Below are 17,356 nucleotides of genomic sequence, written 5' to 3'. Positions count from 1 at the left end.
TTTATTTTTGAATTCGCATGTTTTTCTTCCCTCTTCTTATTACTTCAAATCCCTCTTCTCCACAATTCGCTTTTAATTGGATCTCAAATTAATCTCTAGTACGTTTTTGCAGGAGGAAACCAAGGGTTGCAACAACGGCAAAGATTGTGTATGATCTCAAAGATGAGTTTCCTCCCTTGAAAACAGATGTCCGCGTAGAAGTGGGAGGCACGTGGCCAACTCTTGCTTTTTAGCAGGTCTAACATGACCTTCAAAACTCCTTGGGGTATGCTGGTCTCCTGCGGGGCTGCATCCCCGTCAGACTCAGGCTGTCATAGTCTCCCGCGGCTGCCTGGATGTGTTTGGCTTGGGGTTCTGAAGCTAGAGTTCACAAAATACAAAAACACCGACAAAAACCAAACCACAAAACCCCATGCCTTACCACTGTGGGCAGATGAGTGAAGTCGCGGAAGAAAGGTTCGACTCTTGCCCTTTTAAAATTCCAGTGCAGCAAACACACGCACACACACGTGCGCGCACGCACACGCACACACACACACACACACCTGGGTCGGCTCTTCCCACTCACTGCCACACTGCACCAGCGTCCCTCCCAAAGTCCTGATTCATGAACCGTGCCACCTTTGTCTCATTCTAAACTGTGCAGACTATTTTAATCCTCCCACCCCCATCCCAGATTCCCCCCCTCCCTTTCTCCTCTGGAAAGCTCTGATGTAAGGCGCTCGCTAGGTGGGAGAGCGCTTCTCCCTATCGGCTCCGGTAGGCGAGATTCCGAGAAGCCCCCTCCGCAGGACCTCCGCCTGCGGGGTCCGCTGCCCGGGACCCCGCTGCGGGCGCGGGGGAAGCGTCTCGGTCGCTTTAAGGTGTTGCGCTCTCAGAAAGGCGGGCAGGGAGCCCGGGAGCCGGCGCGGTCCCGGGAGCGGGTGGGGAAGTCCTGCCGCCCTCCCCTACCTCCCGCTTCCGAGCGTCCGGCGGCCTGGCCGCCCTCCGCCCACCGAGCCCGGGCCGGCCATGCGGCTGTGAACCATGTCCTCCTACGCCAAGAACGGGACCGCGGACGGGCCGCACTCGCCCACCTCGCAGGTACCGCCCCTTCCTCCCCCTCCTCCCCCCTCCTCGGCTGCCCTAGAGCGCCCCGCCTTCGCGCCCGGCGCGCGTGGCCCCCAGCCCTGGGAGTCTGAGGCCCCGCTCCCTCGCCCCTCCCCCCGCGTCCCTTCCTCCTCCGCCCCTCCTTTTTCTCCTCCTTCTCTTCCTCCTCCTTCTCACCTCGTCCGGGTCTCTGCGCTCCCGTTCCGGAGCCCGCAGCCTTCCCCAGCCCATGCCGGGGACTCGGACCCCGCTCCCTGAGAGTCTTTGTTAATGGATGTGGTGGGTGCTCGCGGGCTGCTCTTCTCGGGCACCTTTTCAGCCGTCGAGGCTTGAGTGGGTGGGTGGGGTGGAGGCTGTATCTGGGGACCGCGGAGGAGACTTGGGTGCGGGCTCTGGGGGGCCCCGGGGATCTGGTGTCCGGAGGCGGACTCTAGCCAGGGGTGGTCGCCCGGCTCCACACTGCCGTCCTCACCGGGTTCTTTCTGGCTCCGTGTGTCGAGTCCAGGTGGCCCGAGGCACCACGACCCGGAGGAGCAGGTTGAAAAGATCCGATGGCAGCACCACTTCGACCAGCTTCATCCTCAGACAGGTAGGAGGCGGGCGCAGGGGAGCAGGTTGGGCAGGAAGCCGAGCGCGCGGCGCGGGGTCAGGAAGCCGAGCGCGGCCCGCACGTGCCGGAGCGGCTGGTAATGTCTCCGCGCGTCGTTTTTCGGCCGCGGGCGGGAGCTCCGGCTGGTCCTTCACCCTCTGACCCGGGGTTTCCAAGTCTTCGGGTCCTGGGAGTTAGTTTGTGGGTGTGGACACAAGCCGGCGGGGACCTAGTTTAGGTCAGGGACGTTGAATTTAAGACTGGAAGTTATTTCTTTTTGCACCTTCGATGCGTGAGGAAGCCTCTTTAAGTCGTGTGACTGGACTTTGAGCGATCAGGGCCCCTGGGGCCGGACAACTGCTGTGATTTCGGCTGAGAGTTAGAGGGCTCTTCTATTTTGCCCTATTTTGAATACTCTCCTTTGTCATCTTCGAGCTCTGGTCAAATGAAAGACACTTGGAACAGAAAGTTTGGTCTCGCTTTGGGACCTATTTGGTTCGCTCAGTTAGGGAAAGACAGTGGATCTGGTTTAAATCGAAATAAGCGAAGGCCGGCCCTCAGTTTCTGGGGTCTCGGTGGTGCTGCACTTAGTGTTTGCTTTCTTAGGGGTTGTTTTCTGCTGCGTGGTTCTAGTGCGTGTTGACCGTACTAAAAATCGCCGGTTCCGCTGAATGCTGAGGTGCCTTTTACCTTGACACAGGAAATTGCTCCTTAATTCGCTGCAAAGAAACCACCCCTACATAGCTGCTGGGTGCTAGAGAGATCATGCAAAAGGGAATCACCTTGATCTCTCTTTGGAACAGAAACTGTCGAGGTGTGTGAGTTCGGGGTACCCTGGGAGGACTTTGGTCATCGAACCAAGACGTTTTTATCCCAAGGCTCCTCTGTGGGCTGCTGGAGTGACCTTGGGAAGTTTTTTTCCCTCTGGGTCACTCAGATCATTGTGTAATGTGTTTTTAACCTATGATGGCAGCTGCAGTGTGTTTCTGTAGTGATTGTCATCAATTTAAACAGATTATCCATGACGAATTGGGGATTAGACTCAGAATTGGACTCAGACCTCTCCTAAAAAGTCCATAGAACATATTTACATAATATTGATTACATAGGCATTCATTTTCTGCAGAAACAAATTATCCCTACTACTCTTTAATTCAGTGAGTACTAAGCATGTACATTTAAAAAATAAATATATTTTGGATTCCGAATTCATTCGAAAGTGTATTCTATCCTTTTTGCAGTGCTTAGATTATTTACGTATTTAATAAAGCAAAGACATTCTTCATCTTTTACAAAAATTGAGTTAGGTGACTGGGATCTTGTTTATGTTATTTTGTAGTTGCCTATTTTGGGTAGTGTTTTATTATTGCAAATTCTTAGAAATACTAATTATACAGCAGTGTATTCCATGAGCTGTTTGACTAAAACTTTTGAGTTCAGCTACACCATCACTTCACTAATGTTTTATTCTTCCAAGCACAGAGCCATCAATATCCTTTGTAATATTCTTTCCTCAATTTAAATGAAAAAGTGAGATAATGCATGTATAAGTTCTTGTTAAGTGTGCTGGTATGTGTTGGCTTAAAAATGTGAAAAGCATTCATGCTAAATAATTTTGAGAGTAATTTAAACCATTGCAGATTTTTGGAACAAATATATTTCATAAGTCTTTCTGAAAATAGGCTAGGATTTGTTGGTGTAATAAGATGGCCTAATTTAAATTCAGAAGCTAGCTGTAATTGTATTATATACACAATCTTAACTAATTTTTCTGCACAAAGATAATACATAATTTTTGTGAGCACTTACAGTTCGGTAAGCATCCTATATTTGATCTTGTTTAAATGGCATAATATAGACTTCTATAATGGCTACAATAAAATAACTGAGGGATTTTTATTTATTTGACAAGAGATGAAAAATGATTCCAAATGTAACTTTAACAGTGTATTTTGAAATTAAATTGAACAGTTTTCACCCAAATGCCAAAAAAGTATTTTTTTAAAAAGCACAACTGTTTATGTTACTAGAGACTCATTATTTGTAGAGTGACCAGTGGTTTATTGTTTTCAAATTCTTGATGTATTTCACAATCTGTGTGATGCCTTTGCACATGAAGAAGATAGTGAGGATACCAATAAAAACAGTGCTGCTCATTTCTCTGCTATATCATTTAAAGAGATGGGAGGGGGAAGATTTCACTTACTAAAAAAAAAAAAAAAAAAGGTTGTGTTGAATCAGATGGGTAAATCTGGGCTGGTGGTAAAGAACAGAGGACAGCTGGCAAACTCATCAAATAGAACAGCGTTTATTCTTTGAACTGGCAAAAAAAATTCAGTGTTCATGTGTGTATATGCACAGATGAATATGTGTGCACACACATACACATGTACACATGTGAGTTGGCCTGAAAATGAACACACTGAGACAGAGAGCCTGCCTCTCCCCTGAGGACTGCTCACAAACTCCCTCTGGCATCTTTGACCTTGTTTCCTGGTCTCCCAGATTGCTGCCCTCCACAATTTAGGAGGAATGGAGGTTTTGGGTTGAATCCAGGGAGCAGCTAAATTATTTCTTTGAGGAAAAGTGAGAAGATTAAGTATTTTGCCACTGAAAGGAGAGAGAGCTAGGGGTGACCCAGTAATGATCTTCAAAATGTACACAAAGATGGGACTTCCCTGGCAGTCCAGTAGTTAAGACTCTGAGCATCCCCTTCAGGGGGTTCGGGTTGATCCTTGGTTGGGGAACTATGATCCCATATGCTGTGCGGTGCAGCCAAAAAAAAAAAAAAAAGTACACAAAGACGTTCTTTGGAAATGTGATGGGCTGTTGTCAGTCTTCACTGAGGATGAAACTCAAGAATTGGCTACAATTAGAAAGGAATGGTGCTTTTACAGCAGGACTTTCCGAAGAGTGTTGATATCATTGGAACGGCTTTCCAAGCAAGGCTGTAGAATTTTGTCTCAGGAGATTACTTTTGACTGGCTATTTATGAATGGATTGTTTAATCATGTTTTAAAGTTTTAGGAAACACATTAAATATTTGCTATATGCCTAGCACTGTACTAGATACTGTGGAATAGGAATGAAAAGAAGAATGAGACACAGCTTCTGTACCCAAAGGATTTTATGATCTAGTTATGGAGACATAGATGTATACAAATAATATGGTGAAATGGAACAAGGAATTAGGGTGTCTGCAGAATGCCCGTGTGTGCTGAGTATATGAAATACCCATGTGTGGCACTGTGCATACAGTTTGTGTGGCAGAATGCTACAGGTTATTCTCACTGGGGTTACTCCCACTTTTCTCCCCACTGGGGTTCTAAGGAAAATCTGATCAGAGTGAGGTCAGTTTGTTGACCTCTTCTTGTTAAGTCTGCCTTTATGAGAACTGCAGAGTCTTACAAGGCCTGGCTCCTACCAGCTTCCAGCCTCATCTTAAGCCATAATCTCTAAGCTCTGGACACAGATCTTGAACACACCACCCTCCCTCCTGCCATAGGCCCTTTGCACGTGCTGAGTTGTCTGTGTGGAGGGCTCTTGCTCTCCCCTCTGCCTAGCTGATTTTTTAATCTTCCTTGAGACCTAAGTTCAGTCTTCACTTCTTCTTCTAACCTCCCTGTTAAGGTTAGTTCCTTAACCACTTACCTCACCCCAGAGTGCATTGTGCCAGTTCTTAATAGTACCATCACTATTTATTTAACATTTCATTATTTATCATGTAATTAGATTTTTTTGTTAATGTCTGTCTCCCTATCCAGGTAACAAGTTCCACTAGGGCAGGGACATGTCTGTATTTGGTCTCCTTTTTGTCCTCAGCACTTAGCATAGTAGATGTTCAGTAAATACTCATTTGATTGAATGAAGGAGTGGATGAATGGAGGACTAGCTTGATATATTTTAAATGTGAGGTTCAGCTCCAATATTAAACTCTTTGTTTAATTTGGAGAAATTGCCTCCTAACAAACCTCCCCCAAATTTAGTGACTTAAAGCAACAACATTAAAAAAACTGTCTGTGTACTGAGTAGACACAGTTCTTCTTTGTGTGATGTTACCTGGGTACTGGGAAGGCTGAAATGTCTAAGACAGCCTCACATGTGTGGTTAGTGGTTGGTGCTGGCTGCTGGCTGAGAACTCAAGTAGAGATTTTGGCAGAGGGCTCACTTTTCCTCTACCTGGGCCTCTCAGCATGGTTGCTTGAGCTTCCTCCCAACATGGTGGCTAGGTACCAAGCAGGACCATCCCAAGAAGCAAAGGCTGAAGCTGCAGACTTTATAAGACCTGGTATCAAAAGCTATATGACATCACTTCTGTTGCAATCTCTAAGTCAAAACAAATCAAAGGGATAGCCCAGTTTCAAGGGGAGGGGAAATAGACTCTATCTTTTGATGGGGTGTGTCAAGTCACCTTACAAAGGAGCACATAGAATGGAAGATATTGTTACAGTCATCTTTGGAACCATCTACCTTAAAGCAAGGTTCCTTCTGTTTTTTTCAGATTATGCTAATCAGATGATCATTACAATAATTCAATGAACCCACACTGTATATAGAGATTTAAAACACATTCAGATACTAAGTTGATACTATAATAAAACAAGTTGGCAAAAATATTCTTTGAGTTCTAATTTGAGCACTGGTTATAGACACATTTCTCTGATGAAATGCAGATTCATCAACAGAAGGTATATGCTTTGTGCATAGCTCTAAGAATAATCATACACTTGGAGTCATGTATATATGCAAAATTTATCCATAAGCTTAGAATCACAGAATTATAGAACCGGAAGAGATTGTGGAGGGGAAAGTACTTTGATTCCCCATTTTCAGATGAATGAAACACAGACCCAAGGACATAAAGCCCTTACCAAGGTCACACCAGTAGATAGTGGCAGAAGAGAGACAGGAAACCCCCACTCAGATTCTACAGTTTTTCCAACACAACACACTTCATCCCTGAATAATCACGACAGGCACACAAACACACATAGACGTGGACACATGATGGGACTTACTCCTCTTAGAGCCTAGAAATATTCCTAGTTTATATGGTTACTGTGAAGAGCAAAGCAACCACTGAAGGATCGTCAGACTGTTGTTTTTTCCCAGTTTTATCATGGGATGGAATTTTTGTTTGCATGGTTCAAGGTTCATGGAGGTTTGTTTGTTTGTTTACTTACTAACGTACTAGTGATTGTATTAGCCAGTCTAACCAGAAGATGAAATTACTTGAGTTTTTACAGCTGAGGGGCTTGAATTATAGAGACATGATTAAACAGGTGAGGGGAGGGCTTAAAAGCTAAACCTAGAGGTTAGCAACAGCAGGAAGCTGCTCTCACCTCTAGGTGCAAGGACAAGGGGAGGAGACTGTAACTAGAACCCAGGGGCCAAAATCACCTGGTAGATGCTAGAACCAGTGGGGTACTGTTTGTAGGAGCAAGAGACACAGAGGAGATGCAGCCTCTGCCAGAGAAGCCACTTGAGGTGGAGAAAATGGGGAGAAATACTCTGGCTTCTCCTTTCTTGTGCTCCCCACCCCTTCCTTGTCTCCCACTGGCTGACCTGGACATCAGCTGACATGGGAGTCTGGGAAACAGCCTGCAGGCCATGGGCCCCCTGAGACAGAAAGCAGAGCAGAAAAAGGAGAGGATGAATCTGAGGAAAACAGGCCAGGACTGGCACAACTATTATTATATTTTAGCTCCCTGGAAGATAATAATGAATCATTTTCATTAGCAAAATTGGAAGCTTTTACTTGCTCTGTAAGTCTACCGTCCTTGCTAAATGATATAATCCAGTGACAGTGAACTTTAAGGAAAAGTTTACACCTATTTCCTTCGTGAATTCTATCCGGAATGCATCTTCCCAAATTGAGATCTGATAGAACAAAAAAGAACTCTGCCTCTGTGGCATACTGTGCTTCGTTCTGGCTCTTGGGCTTGAATAAATGGAACTGAATTTATGAAGCTTCTTTCTGATTGAGAAATCTAATTACTAGGCAGCTAACCAGTTAAGCAGTCGTTTTTGCTTTTCTCTGAGTTTCTGTTCTTGGCGTGCGGAGTTCCCGAAATCTCATTTTTTATAGAATAAAGAACTATTTATCCTTCAGTTTAGGTTGATAAGATTTTATTGAAGCTTACATAAATTCTGATTCAAATTTTAATCCTTCTAGAAAATTATAGGACTCCACGTGAAAATGAAGCTGAAAATGACCTTGGCTTTGCTGTGGCCATCTCCCTGTAATTATTCCACGTGCTGCCCCAGACAATGTTGTTACCAAGGAGCAGGGACTGTTTCTTCATCAAGGGAAAAAGCAAGGGCAGAGCTGAAGAGAATGTAGTTTTGTCTACAAACTACAGTTTGTAGCTAGTTGTAGAAACGAGTCTCTTCGCTCCTGATGAGCCTCCTAACTCAGTGGGGTTAGCTGGGCTCAGCAGATCGAGTTCTAACCCATCTTTTCTGGCTGAGGTTGTGGCGTTGTCCAAGCTCATCATTGTCCTCTGAGTCTGGCCCTTTCTTGGTCTCATTTCTGCAGCTCAGATTCAGAAGAAAGCATAAGCCCTAACCAGGGTGAGTGGGCTTGCACCTCACTCAGGTTCCCTGAGGACCCCAGGAAATGTCCACCGACTAGTGGGGAGTGGAGCATGCAGGCCGCATTCCATGTTTGGCCTCTGCGATGCTTTGGAGAGGAGTGCTTCCTAGAAGAGCGCCACCCTCTCTGCTTGCTCGCCCTTTTCAGCCAGAGTGTGTGTGTGTGAGAGAGAGGACCATCTGAGCCCCTGCCTGGTATAGGCAGAGCCCCTGGATGGTGTTCACTTCCTTTGAGTCCAGGCTGTTGCACCAGTAATTCCCCTGTGGGCTGTGCAGAGAGCACTTCCTTACCGTCCCCAATCACACATTCTCTTGATAATACCTCTCCAGATTAGAATCCATCAAATTTATAAGTCTCAAGAAGAGCTAGGCTGTTATCTGTAAAGAACCCCCATAAAACCCCATTCCGATTTAAGCAGCCAGTATGGTCCTGCCTTCACACAGTTACATTGTCCTCATTCTTCCTGAGCCAGGAAAAGGTAGAGGTAGAACATGCACTCTTTGTTCTAGAAAAGTGTAAGTTATGAACTTGACTACAGAGCAGCACATCAGGCATTTTACATGGATTCAACCATATGAACGGGGTCAGGGAGGCGGGGTAGGGTGAGAGCTAGAAGCCTGAACTAATGAAGAGGCTAAATTATAGATTCAATTTTAAGGGAATAGTTTTATTGCTTTCAAGTAACAATAATGACAAGCTGTGTCCTTCCTCTTCCGTAGCCCGCGTTCAGAAAGCGAGAAGGTGGATGAATTACCAACACCTGGCTTGAATATAGATGGTGCTTTGAAATTCCTCGAAGATGATTTTCATTTTAACTAGAAAAACATGCCCCTCTGTAAACTTTCCTACTTTCTTTACTATATCCTTTCTTATTGCACCCATAAACAAAGCAGAGGTAATTACTTGAATCCAAATGGATGACATTCAGCCTTGTGCTTAATGTACTGAAAGTGTAAGTTAGATGGGGCCATAAAACTTGAGGGACATCTGCTGAATCTTTCTGATTATTTTCACTGTAATCATTGGATGACAAAGTGTGCCTATTTTATTTCTCATTTTATGTTCTTTTCTGTTGGTGGAGGTATCTTTCTCCAGGGCTGCAATTTAAATTGCTGGAGCAGAAGTCTTTGTTTTGAGAGGAAATATTTTGTAAACAAACTTGGAAAGAATCTGTATTTTTTTTTAGGTTGTCAGAATCACTAGAAATGGTAAACTTTTGTAGTGCTCACTGTGTCTGAATGTAATGATATTATTTTTTAACTCCTTAGGAAAAATTTTTTTTCAATTTCTTTTTTAATGCAGGAAAGACCAACAGTAATGGAAATGCATAATAACTCACGTAGATGAATTTATCGTCCTGGCCCACTTCCTTCTCCAGTGGCCTAGTGCTAGGGTAACAGCTCAAAGGCTGATTATGTTTCCAAATCAAACAAGTGGATAAAATCCTCACTGTTGGGCTTCCCTGGTGGCGCAGTGGTTGAGAGGCCGCCTGCCCATGCAGGGGACGTGGGGTCATGCCCCGGTCCGGGAGGATCCCATGTGCCATGGAGCGGCTGGGCGTGTGGGCCATGGCCTCTGGGCCTGTGTGTCTGGAGCCTGTGCTCCGCGGCAGGAGAGGCCACAGCAGTGAGAGGCCTGCATACCGCAAAAAAAAAAAAAAAAAAAAAAAAAAAAATCCTCACTGTTAACGTTGGAGTGCTTTATGGTCACAGTTTTCTTGTTTGGTCTCTTTGTGTGTGTGAGTGGAACAGAAATGAGGAAGTCATTCTTTCAGGAATTCAGAGGCTGTATTCTGTTATCACCATAATCTAATTTTTGAACATTTTCATCACCCCCCAAAAAACCTTGTAACCATTAGCTGTCATTCCCCAACCTCCTTCCCACCCCCAGCCCTATGCAACCACTGATCTACTCTCTGTGTCTATAGATTTGCCTGTTCTGGACATTTCATTCCAAATTACATTGATGTAACTGGAACCATACAATAATATGTGATCTTTTGTGACTGGTTTTGGATTATTTCATTAGCATATTCTCTACACCAGTCTGAAGATTTCCAGTCATAGCCCCTGGTCTAAATGGAAATGTTGGCCGGCCTGCCTGTGGAAAGAGACTTGCCTTTCCTTAAGCCTAGATCCAGACAGCACTTCAAGTCATGGTGTTGAATTGGGTAGATCGTATTTGTATTTATTTTGGAATTGCAGTGTCAGGTCATAAAGCTGAATTTGGCGGGGAGGGGTAAAACTATTTGACCTGCATGGAAATCAAATCCCTGACCTTGGCCTCCTTGTCATCAAGACTGAACAAAACTGAGTGACTCTCATCTATAGAAGGGATTTATGTAATAGGATGAGGTTGACAGAATTAAAGAAAAATGTCAGGATTAAAGAAAAGTGATCAATGCCATCATTTTCAATAATTTTTAGTGATAGAAATGTCTTGGGTACTTACAGTTCAAAATACTTCTTTTATTTTATCTAGATGTTTGTAATAACTCAACTTTGGTAATTATATTTCTTCCTTGAGAGATACAATTAAGGAGGAAGCAGAGTGTTTGAGTCCCAAGCTAAGTACAATATTTATGAGAATTATTGGGTGTATAAAACTGTACTTTCTATGTGGCAGGTGCTGCTCAATTATATTTGAGCACTTCCCTGGGGGACAAAAGTCAATTATCAACATAGTCCTGTGGGAGAGAAATAGGTCAGCTGCAAACATTCTCTGCTAATTTCAGAAAGCTTGAGGGGTGATTTCTTTTGGGGGATTTTTTTTTTTTTATTCCTTTGGTTGTTGTAGGAAGACCTTCTGATTATGGAAGGCTCAGTTTTTCATTTGGGTGTCTTATTCAGTTACTTTACTGTGAATATTTCTTTTGATCATGTAAAATGAACATTAAACAAAACAATATCTTTTAAAAAACTGTCAAATCTACATTGTAAGAATAATGTGTACCATGGGTATTATTATTACTGTTTCTTATACATTAGTAGAGATGCTCAGGCTTTAAATTCATCTGGTGAAATGCAAATTTCATATTTGCAAGCATATTGTTTAATAGTTCTGTTACATAGGAAGAGTAAAAAGTGTTAATTGTTAAAAAAAAGGAAGGATACTGGTTTTTTAAAAAAAATTATGTTTATATTTTTATTGTGGAAAAATACGTGTAACAAACTTTACCATTGTAACCATTTTAAAATGCATAATTCAGTGACATTAAGTCCATTCGCTGGTGTCATTTTAATTTAATTTTACTTTATTTTATTTTATTTTTTATTTTATTTTATTTTTTGCGGTACGCGGGCCTCTCACTGTTGTGGCCTCTCCCGTTGCGGAGCACAGGCTCCGGACGCGCAGGCTCAGTGGCCATGGCTCACGGGCCCAGCCGCTCCGCGGCATGTGGGATCTTCCTGGACCGGGGCACAGACCCGTGTCCCCTGCATCAGCAGGCAGACTCTCAACCACTGCGCCACCAGGGAAGCCCCTATTTTACATTATTTTTTAATAAATTAATTTAATTTATTTATTTATTGGCTGCGTTGGGTCTTCACTGCTGCATGCAGCCTTTCTCTAGTTGCAGCGAGCAGGGGCTGATCCTCATTGCGGTGCATGGGCTTCTCATCGCGGAGGCTTCTCTTTGTTGCGGAGCACGGGCTCTAGAGCGCAGGCTCAGTAGTTGTGGCGCACGGGCTCAGTTGCTCCGCGGCCATGTGGCATCTTCCCAGACTAGGGCTCGAACCCGTGTCCCCTGCATTGGCAGACAGATTCTTAACCACTGGGCCACCAGGGAAGCACTGCTGTCATTTTAAAAATGAGTGTGGCAGGTTATTTAAAAAGTGCAGACCAGGCAAAACTTAAATATATCCTACTTCAAAATACACTAAAAACGTCCGCCATTGTCCAGGCCCCCAAACACAGCTGTGACCTTGTTTGAAGCCACAACAACAACAGCAGGAAACGCCATGGAGCACGTCACAGTGCCATGGGGTCTGCAGTTGGGCAGAACCAGGAGGCACTGTGGATGCCCAGCCGACCCCCAGGCTGGGTGTGGAGAGGTGGATGGGAATAGGTTGGGGCGCTGCCCCAGAACACCTGTTTTCTTCTTCATCCACTGTCTGAAATCCAAACAGTTTCTAGATGATTTGGGTTAATGAGCAGCCTATTTTAAAACTGTGAACGTTCCTGGCAGTCTTAAGGGGCTCTCGTCATTCATCTGTGATCGTGGTTTGACTTACTGCCTGCAGGTAAGCTCATTTCACTTTTGTCCCCAAGCCCACCTCAACAAGGCAGATGGCTCCCAACAAAGACCCCAGTCTCCCTGGGTCTGTTTGTCCTTTCACACCAGTGTTCTCCCCTTACTTTCCCCCCGGCCCACCCCTGCTACAAGCATACCTGCCCAGACTCAGACTCAACTCCTGCTCTCTTCCCTCACCCCTTCAGTCATGCCATTCCTTCTCCTTGAAGAAGGTCTCACCATTTTCACTTGATGATGATCTTTCCATTTGTTAAACCCTTCTAGAACCTTCTCCTCCATGAAGTTCTGTGATACGGCTCCAGGTCTCCTTCTCTGGCACTCCCTGACATTCTGTTTTGACCGTTCCCTATTAAATTCTCCTTTGTGTAACCTGAAGGACCCCGTGCCCCACCAGCCTGTGGGTCTATGTGGCCATTGTCACTAACTAATCACGTGGCACAAGAGGAAGGAGGAGCAGCTTGGAAAGGAAGTCTTGATGTAGAGACATTGACAATGTCCATTTTGCTTGTTCACTTCTCCTAGCTGTAGACAGAGGACTGCAACGCCTTGCCTCCTAGTAGCCTGCCCATTATCTCTGAGTCAAGGGGGTGATCACAGCTCTGTCCCTCGTTGAGCTCGGCTGCCACAAGCCTTTGAAGGAGGTTATTTCTGCTGCAGTTGCTCTGCTTCATCTATGAGGACACTGCTTCCTTCTTACTAAGATGCTGCTTCTCAGGCAAAATCTCAAAGGTGACAAACAGCACTATACTCTTCAGCCTCTCTGGACAAGTTGTGTTCCAGACTTCCTCAACTCTGGGTCACACTCTGAACCCTGGGCCCTCGAGTGGCACTTGCTGTGCCCTGCATCTCACATGTCCCCTTGTAAAGCCAGCTTCTGTGCTTTCAGCCTGCGTCTCACTGTAGGGTTACACTAGGAAACAAGACGTCATTCTGCCTCTGCCCCGGGACTGTACACAAAACTTGCTTCAAACAGCGACTCTCCCACCCATGCATACATGTTCACCTGTACGGTTTGAGGTAGCCAGAGCCAAACTTTGAATCCCCTATTAGTCTCATTGATAATGTACTAATAGTAATTTATGTATTTTTTCTTTATTTTTGTTTTATGAATTTGAATGGGGGTGCGAATAGAAAAAATAAGAGGTAAGAGGAAGGTAATATTAGGGCCTGAAGCACTTTGGGAGTTAGTGCAGGCCTGGGTTGGACATCAGAATGGAGACCTTGGGACAGAAGGAGGGCACTGGGTGCCTGGAGAGAAAAACAGTGGCTGGTGGGAGATGGTTTCAGAAAGGGAAGCGAATGAGGAGCACACTTTGTTTATTTCAAACTGTGTTCTGGAACTGTATCTGTTGGGAATCTCTCAGTTGCAAATAAACGAACTCAATGCAATTGGCTAAGGCAAAGTAGAGAATTACTGGCTTATGCTAGTGCAAAGTTCAGGAGTACGTCTGGCTAGCTTCAAGTATGGCTTGTTCCAGTTCATGACTTCATCAGGGCTTCTGTTCCCTTTCTCTCAGTTCTTCCAGTACTGCATGCTCTTCTGTGCTCAGTTCTGTGTGCTGGCTCAGGCCTTGGTTTGGCATTTGTCATGGTGGCAGCAGTGGCCACAGTGGCTCAGGGTCTCCCATTCACCCACTCCCCTGTTCAGAGGAAGAGCTAGCTCTCTTATGGTAGCTCCAGCAAAAAGGAAAAGAAGGTTTTGTTTGTTTGTTTTCAGAGATACCACCTCCCTCTGAAACAACACAATACACACACACACACATACACACACATATACTTCTTGCATCTTATTGGCCTGAAATGGCTCGTGAACCAGTACTGTGGCCATGGGACTGCCTGAAGCCAGCAGTTGGCCACTCCTGGAGATGAGATTGGGGTCAGCCTCACTAAGGCTGAGAATGGGGAGGACCAGTTCCCTAAGGGAATTTGGGAGCTAGTGGTAGACGGAGGGGAAAATGGATGTTGCAGAAGCAATTAATCAGACGTTTGCTCAAGGAAGGACCCTCAGGTGGACCCAGGCAAGATGGTGGGATTCCTTCCTTCTCTTCCTTCTTGTATTACATTTCATCCACTTCATGGATTAAATAAGAATTTTTTAAAAATTGTGTTAAACACATATAACATAAAATTGACCATCGTAACCATTTTTCAGTGTACAGTTCAGTGATGTTAAGTACATTCTCACTGTTGTATTATCATCACCACCACCCATCCTAATTATAATTTTGTAGGGAGTCTAACATTCTGTTGTAACATTGTTTCTTAATGAGAAAATATGTACCAAATTTCAAATAACTGACTAAACAATGAATTTATGGGATACCACCCAAGTATTAATACAGAAGTGGCTACCTGAATTAATATTTCTCAAGGGCCTCTGTTTTCCTGTCTGCAAAATGGGGGTTTGAGTGGGGTGGACTAGATGACCTCTGAGGTTCCTTCAGTCTCTAGTATTATAGAGCTTCACGTCTGTGTCTGCAGATGTGTGTGGTCAGTTCATACATCTTGGTAGAAAACACTATATTCTGTAGTTTTTGTGGAAGTCCAGTGACACTTAGCCACTGAGATGAACTCATAAAACATAGGGTCATTCAATATCAAATATTACTGAAACTATTAGATGAAAGCATTCTTTGTAGAATGTAGCAAAGAGATGATGTGGAAAGGTTTACAAGAGGAAAGATGATTTTGGATAGCTCTGGAATTTATAACTCTTTCAGGCATGTGCATACAGCCTGAAAGGATCTGCAAAGAATAGGGTGGGTTGTCAAGAATGAGATATTTGTGAAATATGCTGAGATGGTTCTCAGATATGCATCCTGGAAGCTGTTGAGGGGAAGTCAGCTGAGAAGTAGTGTAGCTCCTGTTATTATGATTATAGCCACCAGGAAGAGCAGTAGCTAATGGGGCTTAAATCTATAATAAAGAATAGCAAAAGTTGCCATATGGAAACTTTGCTGAAGGTGAGTGGAACCACAAGATTGATTCTTATCATTTGAAAACACTGCATTAGGAGCTTTCAGTACTGACTTTCCTGCGTACCTCAAGTTTCATAGGGGCAGGATACTTAGCATTTGTAGTACAGCATGGCTCCCCATATTCCAGTAAATGAGGCAGGAATTTCTGTTTTTTTTTTTTTTTTTTTTTTTTTTTTTTTTTTTTGTGGTACGCGGGCCTCTCACTGTCGTGGCCTCTCCCGTTGAGGAGCACAGGCTCCGGACGCGCAGGCTCAGCGGCCATGGCTCACGGGCCCAGCCGCTCCGCGGCATGTGGGATCTTCCCAGACCGGGGCACGAACCCGTGACCCCTGCATCAGCAGGCGGATTCTCAACCACTGCGCCACCAGGGAAGCCCAGGAATTTCTGTTTTTAAGTGGCATTAACTATTTAGTAAGTAGACTTTGGTGGATTTTTTTTTTTTTTTTTTTTTTTCAGTATGCGCGCCTCTCACTGTTGCAGCCTCTCCTGTTGCGGAGCACAGGCTCCGGATGCGCAGTCTCAGCGGCCATGGCTCACGGGCCCAGCCGCTCCGCGGCACGTGGGATCTTCCCGGACCGGGGCACGAACCCGCGTCCCCCGCATCGGCAGGCGGACTCTCAACCACTGCGCCACCAGGGAAGCCCTGGTGGATATTTTTATGGAACTTCGTGTGTTCAAGTTGCCCGGGTAAAGCTGGTGCACTTGGTTGTTTTCCTTCTCATCCGTCTTCCAGTCAGTGGCACATGGTCCTTATTTATTATTTAAAAAATATGTTTACATCCTGGCTTGTTCTGGAAATGACTTAAGTTAGCTTGTGTGATATCACAAGTGAAGAAAATGAACTAAGGAGAAAATAAGGCTAAGATGGTGTGCCAGTAAAATCCGAGTCACTTGTTAGTTGGGGGCCTCCAGTTTGACTCTGAACTTTCTAGGACCTAGCCAGAGAGGAAAGCAAGGTCATTTACAGGATTTAGGATATCCAAGGGTAAAAGGACACTTGTGGTTTAGGAGAAGCACAAATACTTCCCACTCTGAGACTAGAGAGAAGTTTCTCATAGAGTTGAGAGTGTGTAAGATGGTAAATGAAACGCTGATGTGACACCTTATCATTGTTCTGGAGTTGTGTTTTTACTAATATCATTTACTATACAGATAATGTCCCTCATCATGCTGGAGTATAGTTCAATAAAAGCAATTATGTGGGAGCCGTTGCTATATCATCCACAGATGTCTGTAATTCTCAACAGACATTGGCTGCATATTAGAATCACCAGGGAAGTATATAAAAAGCCCCATGTCAGGCCACACTCCAGCCTCATTAAATCAGGATTTATGGATATAGGACTCAGGCATCAGTATTTTTCAAATTACTTCAACTGATGGATGTCCTTTTCTGGACTCATGTAATCCAGGTAAGGTTTTTTGTTTTTTTTTTTTAACGTCTTTATTGGAGTATAATTGCTTTACAATGTCGTGTTAGTTTCTGCTGTATAACAAAGTGAATCAGCTATATGTATACATATACCCCATATCCCCTCCCTTTTGTGCCTCCCTCCCACCCCTCTAGGTGGTCACAAAGCACTGAGCTGATCTGCCCGTGCGATGCAGCTGCTTCACACTAGCTATCTATTTTACATTTGGTAGTGTATATATGTCCATGCCACTCTCTCACTTCGTCCCAGCTTACCTTTCCCCTGCCCCGTGTCCTCAAGTCCATTCTCTACATCTGCGTCTTTATTCCTGTACTGCACCTAGGTTCATCAGAACCAGTTTTTTTTTTGTTTTTTGTTTTTTAGATTCCATATATATGCCTTAGCATATGGTATTTGTTTTTCTCTTTCTGACAATTTCAC

The 17,356-nt window shown here is 44.5% G+C and overlaps 1 protein-coding gene across 2 annotated transcripts in view; it reads left to right on the top strand.

Moving 5' to 3' along the window:
* The first annotated feature begins 501 nt into the window (after window positions 1–501).
* The window catches only part of CACNB4 (calcium voltage-gated channel auxiliary subunit beta 4), a 266,875-nt gene continuing 250,020 nt past the window's right edge, over window positions 502–17,356 (top strand). Inside the window, exons 1-2 of one of the 2 annotated variants that reach the window (XM_067026037.1) lie at window positions 502–1,083; window positions 1,595–1,678. In XM_067026037.1, coding sequence (XP_066882138.1) covers window positions 1,027–1,083; window positions 1,595–1,678 — 141 coding nt within the window. In that variant the 5' untranslated portion in view covers window positions 502–1,026. Of the gene's footprint in view, window positions 1,084–1,123; window positions 1,369–1,594; window positions 1,679–17,356 lie in introns of those variants that run through there. The other variant, XM_059052303.2, reaches the window with a different exon arrangement.

Source organism: Kogia breviceps, chromosome 2 (genome assembly GCF_026419965.1).
Source record: "Kogia breviceps isolate mKogBre1 chromosome 2, mKogBre1 haplotype 1, whole genome shotgun sequence".
In the NCBI taxonomy this organism is placed as follows: Eukaryota; Metazoa; Chordata; class Mammalia; order Artiodactyla; family Physeteridae; genus Kogia; species Kogia breviceps.
The sequence above is the reverse complement of the archived record's forward strand: the minus strand, read 5'-3'. Positions and strand labels throughout refer to the sequence as shown.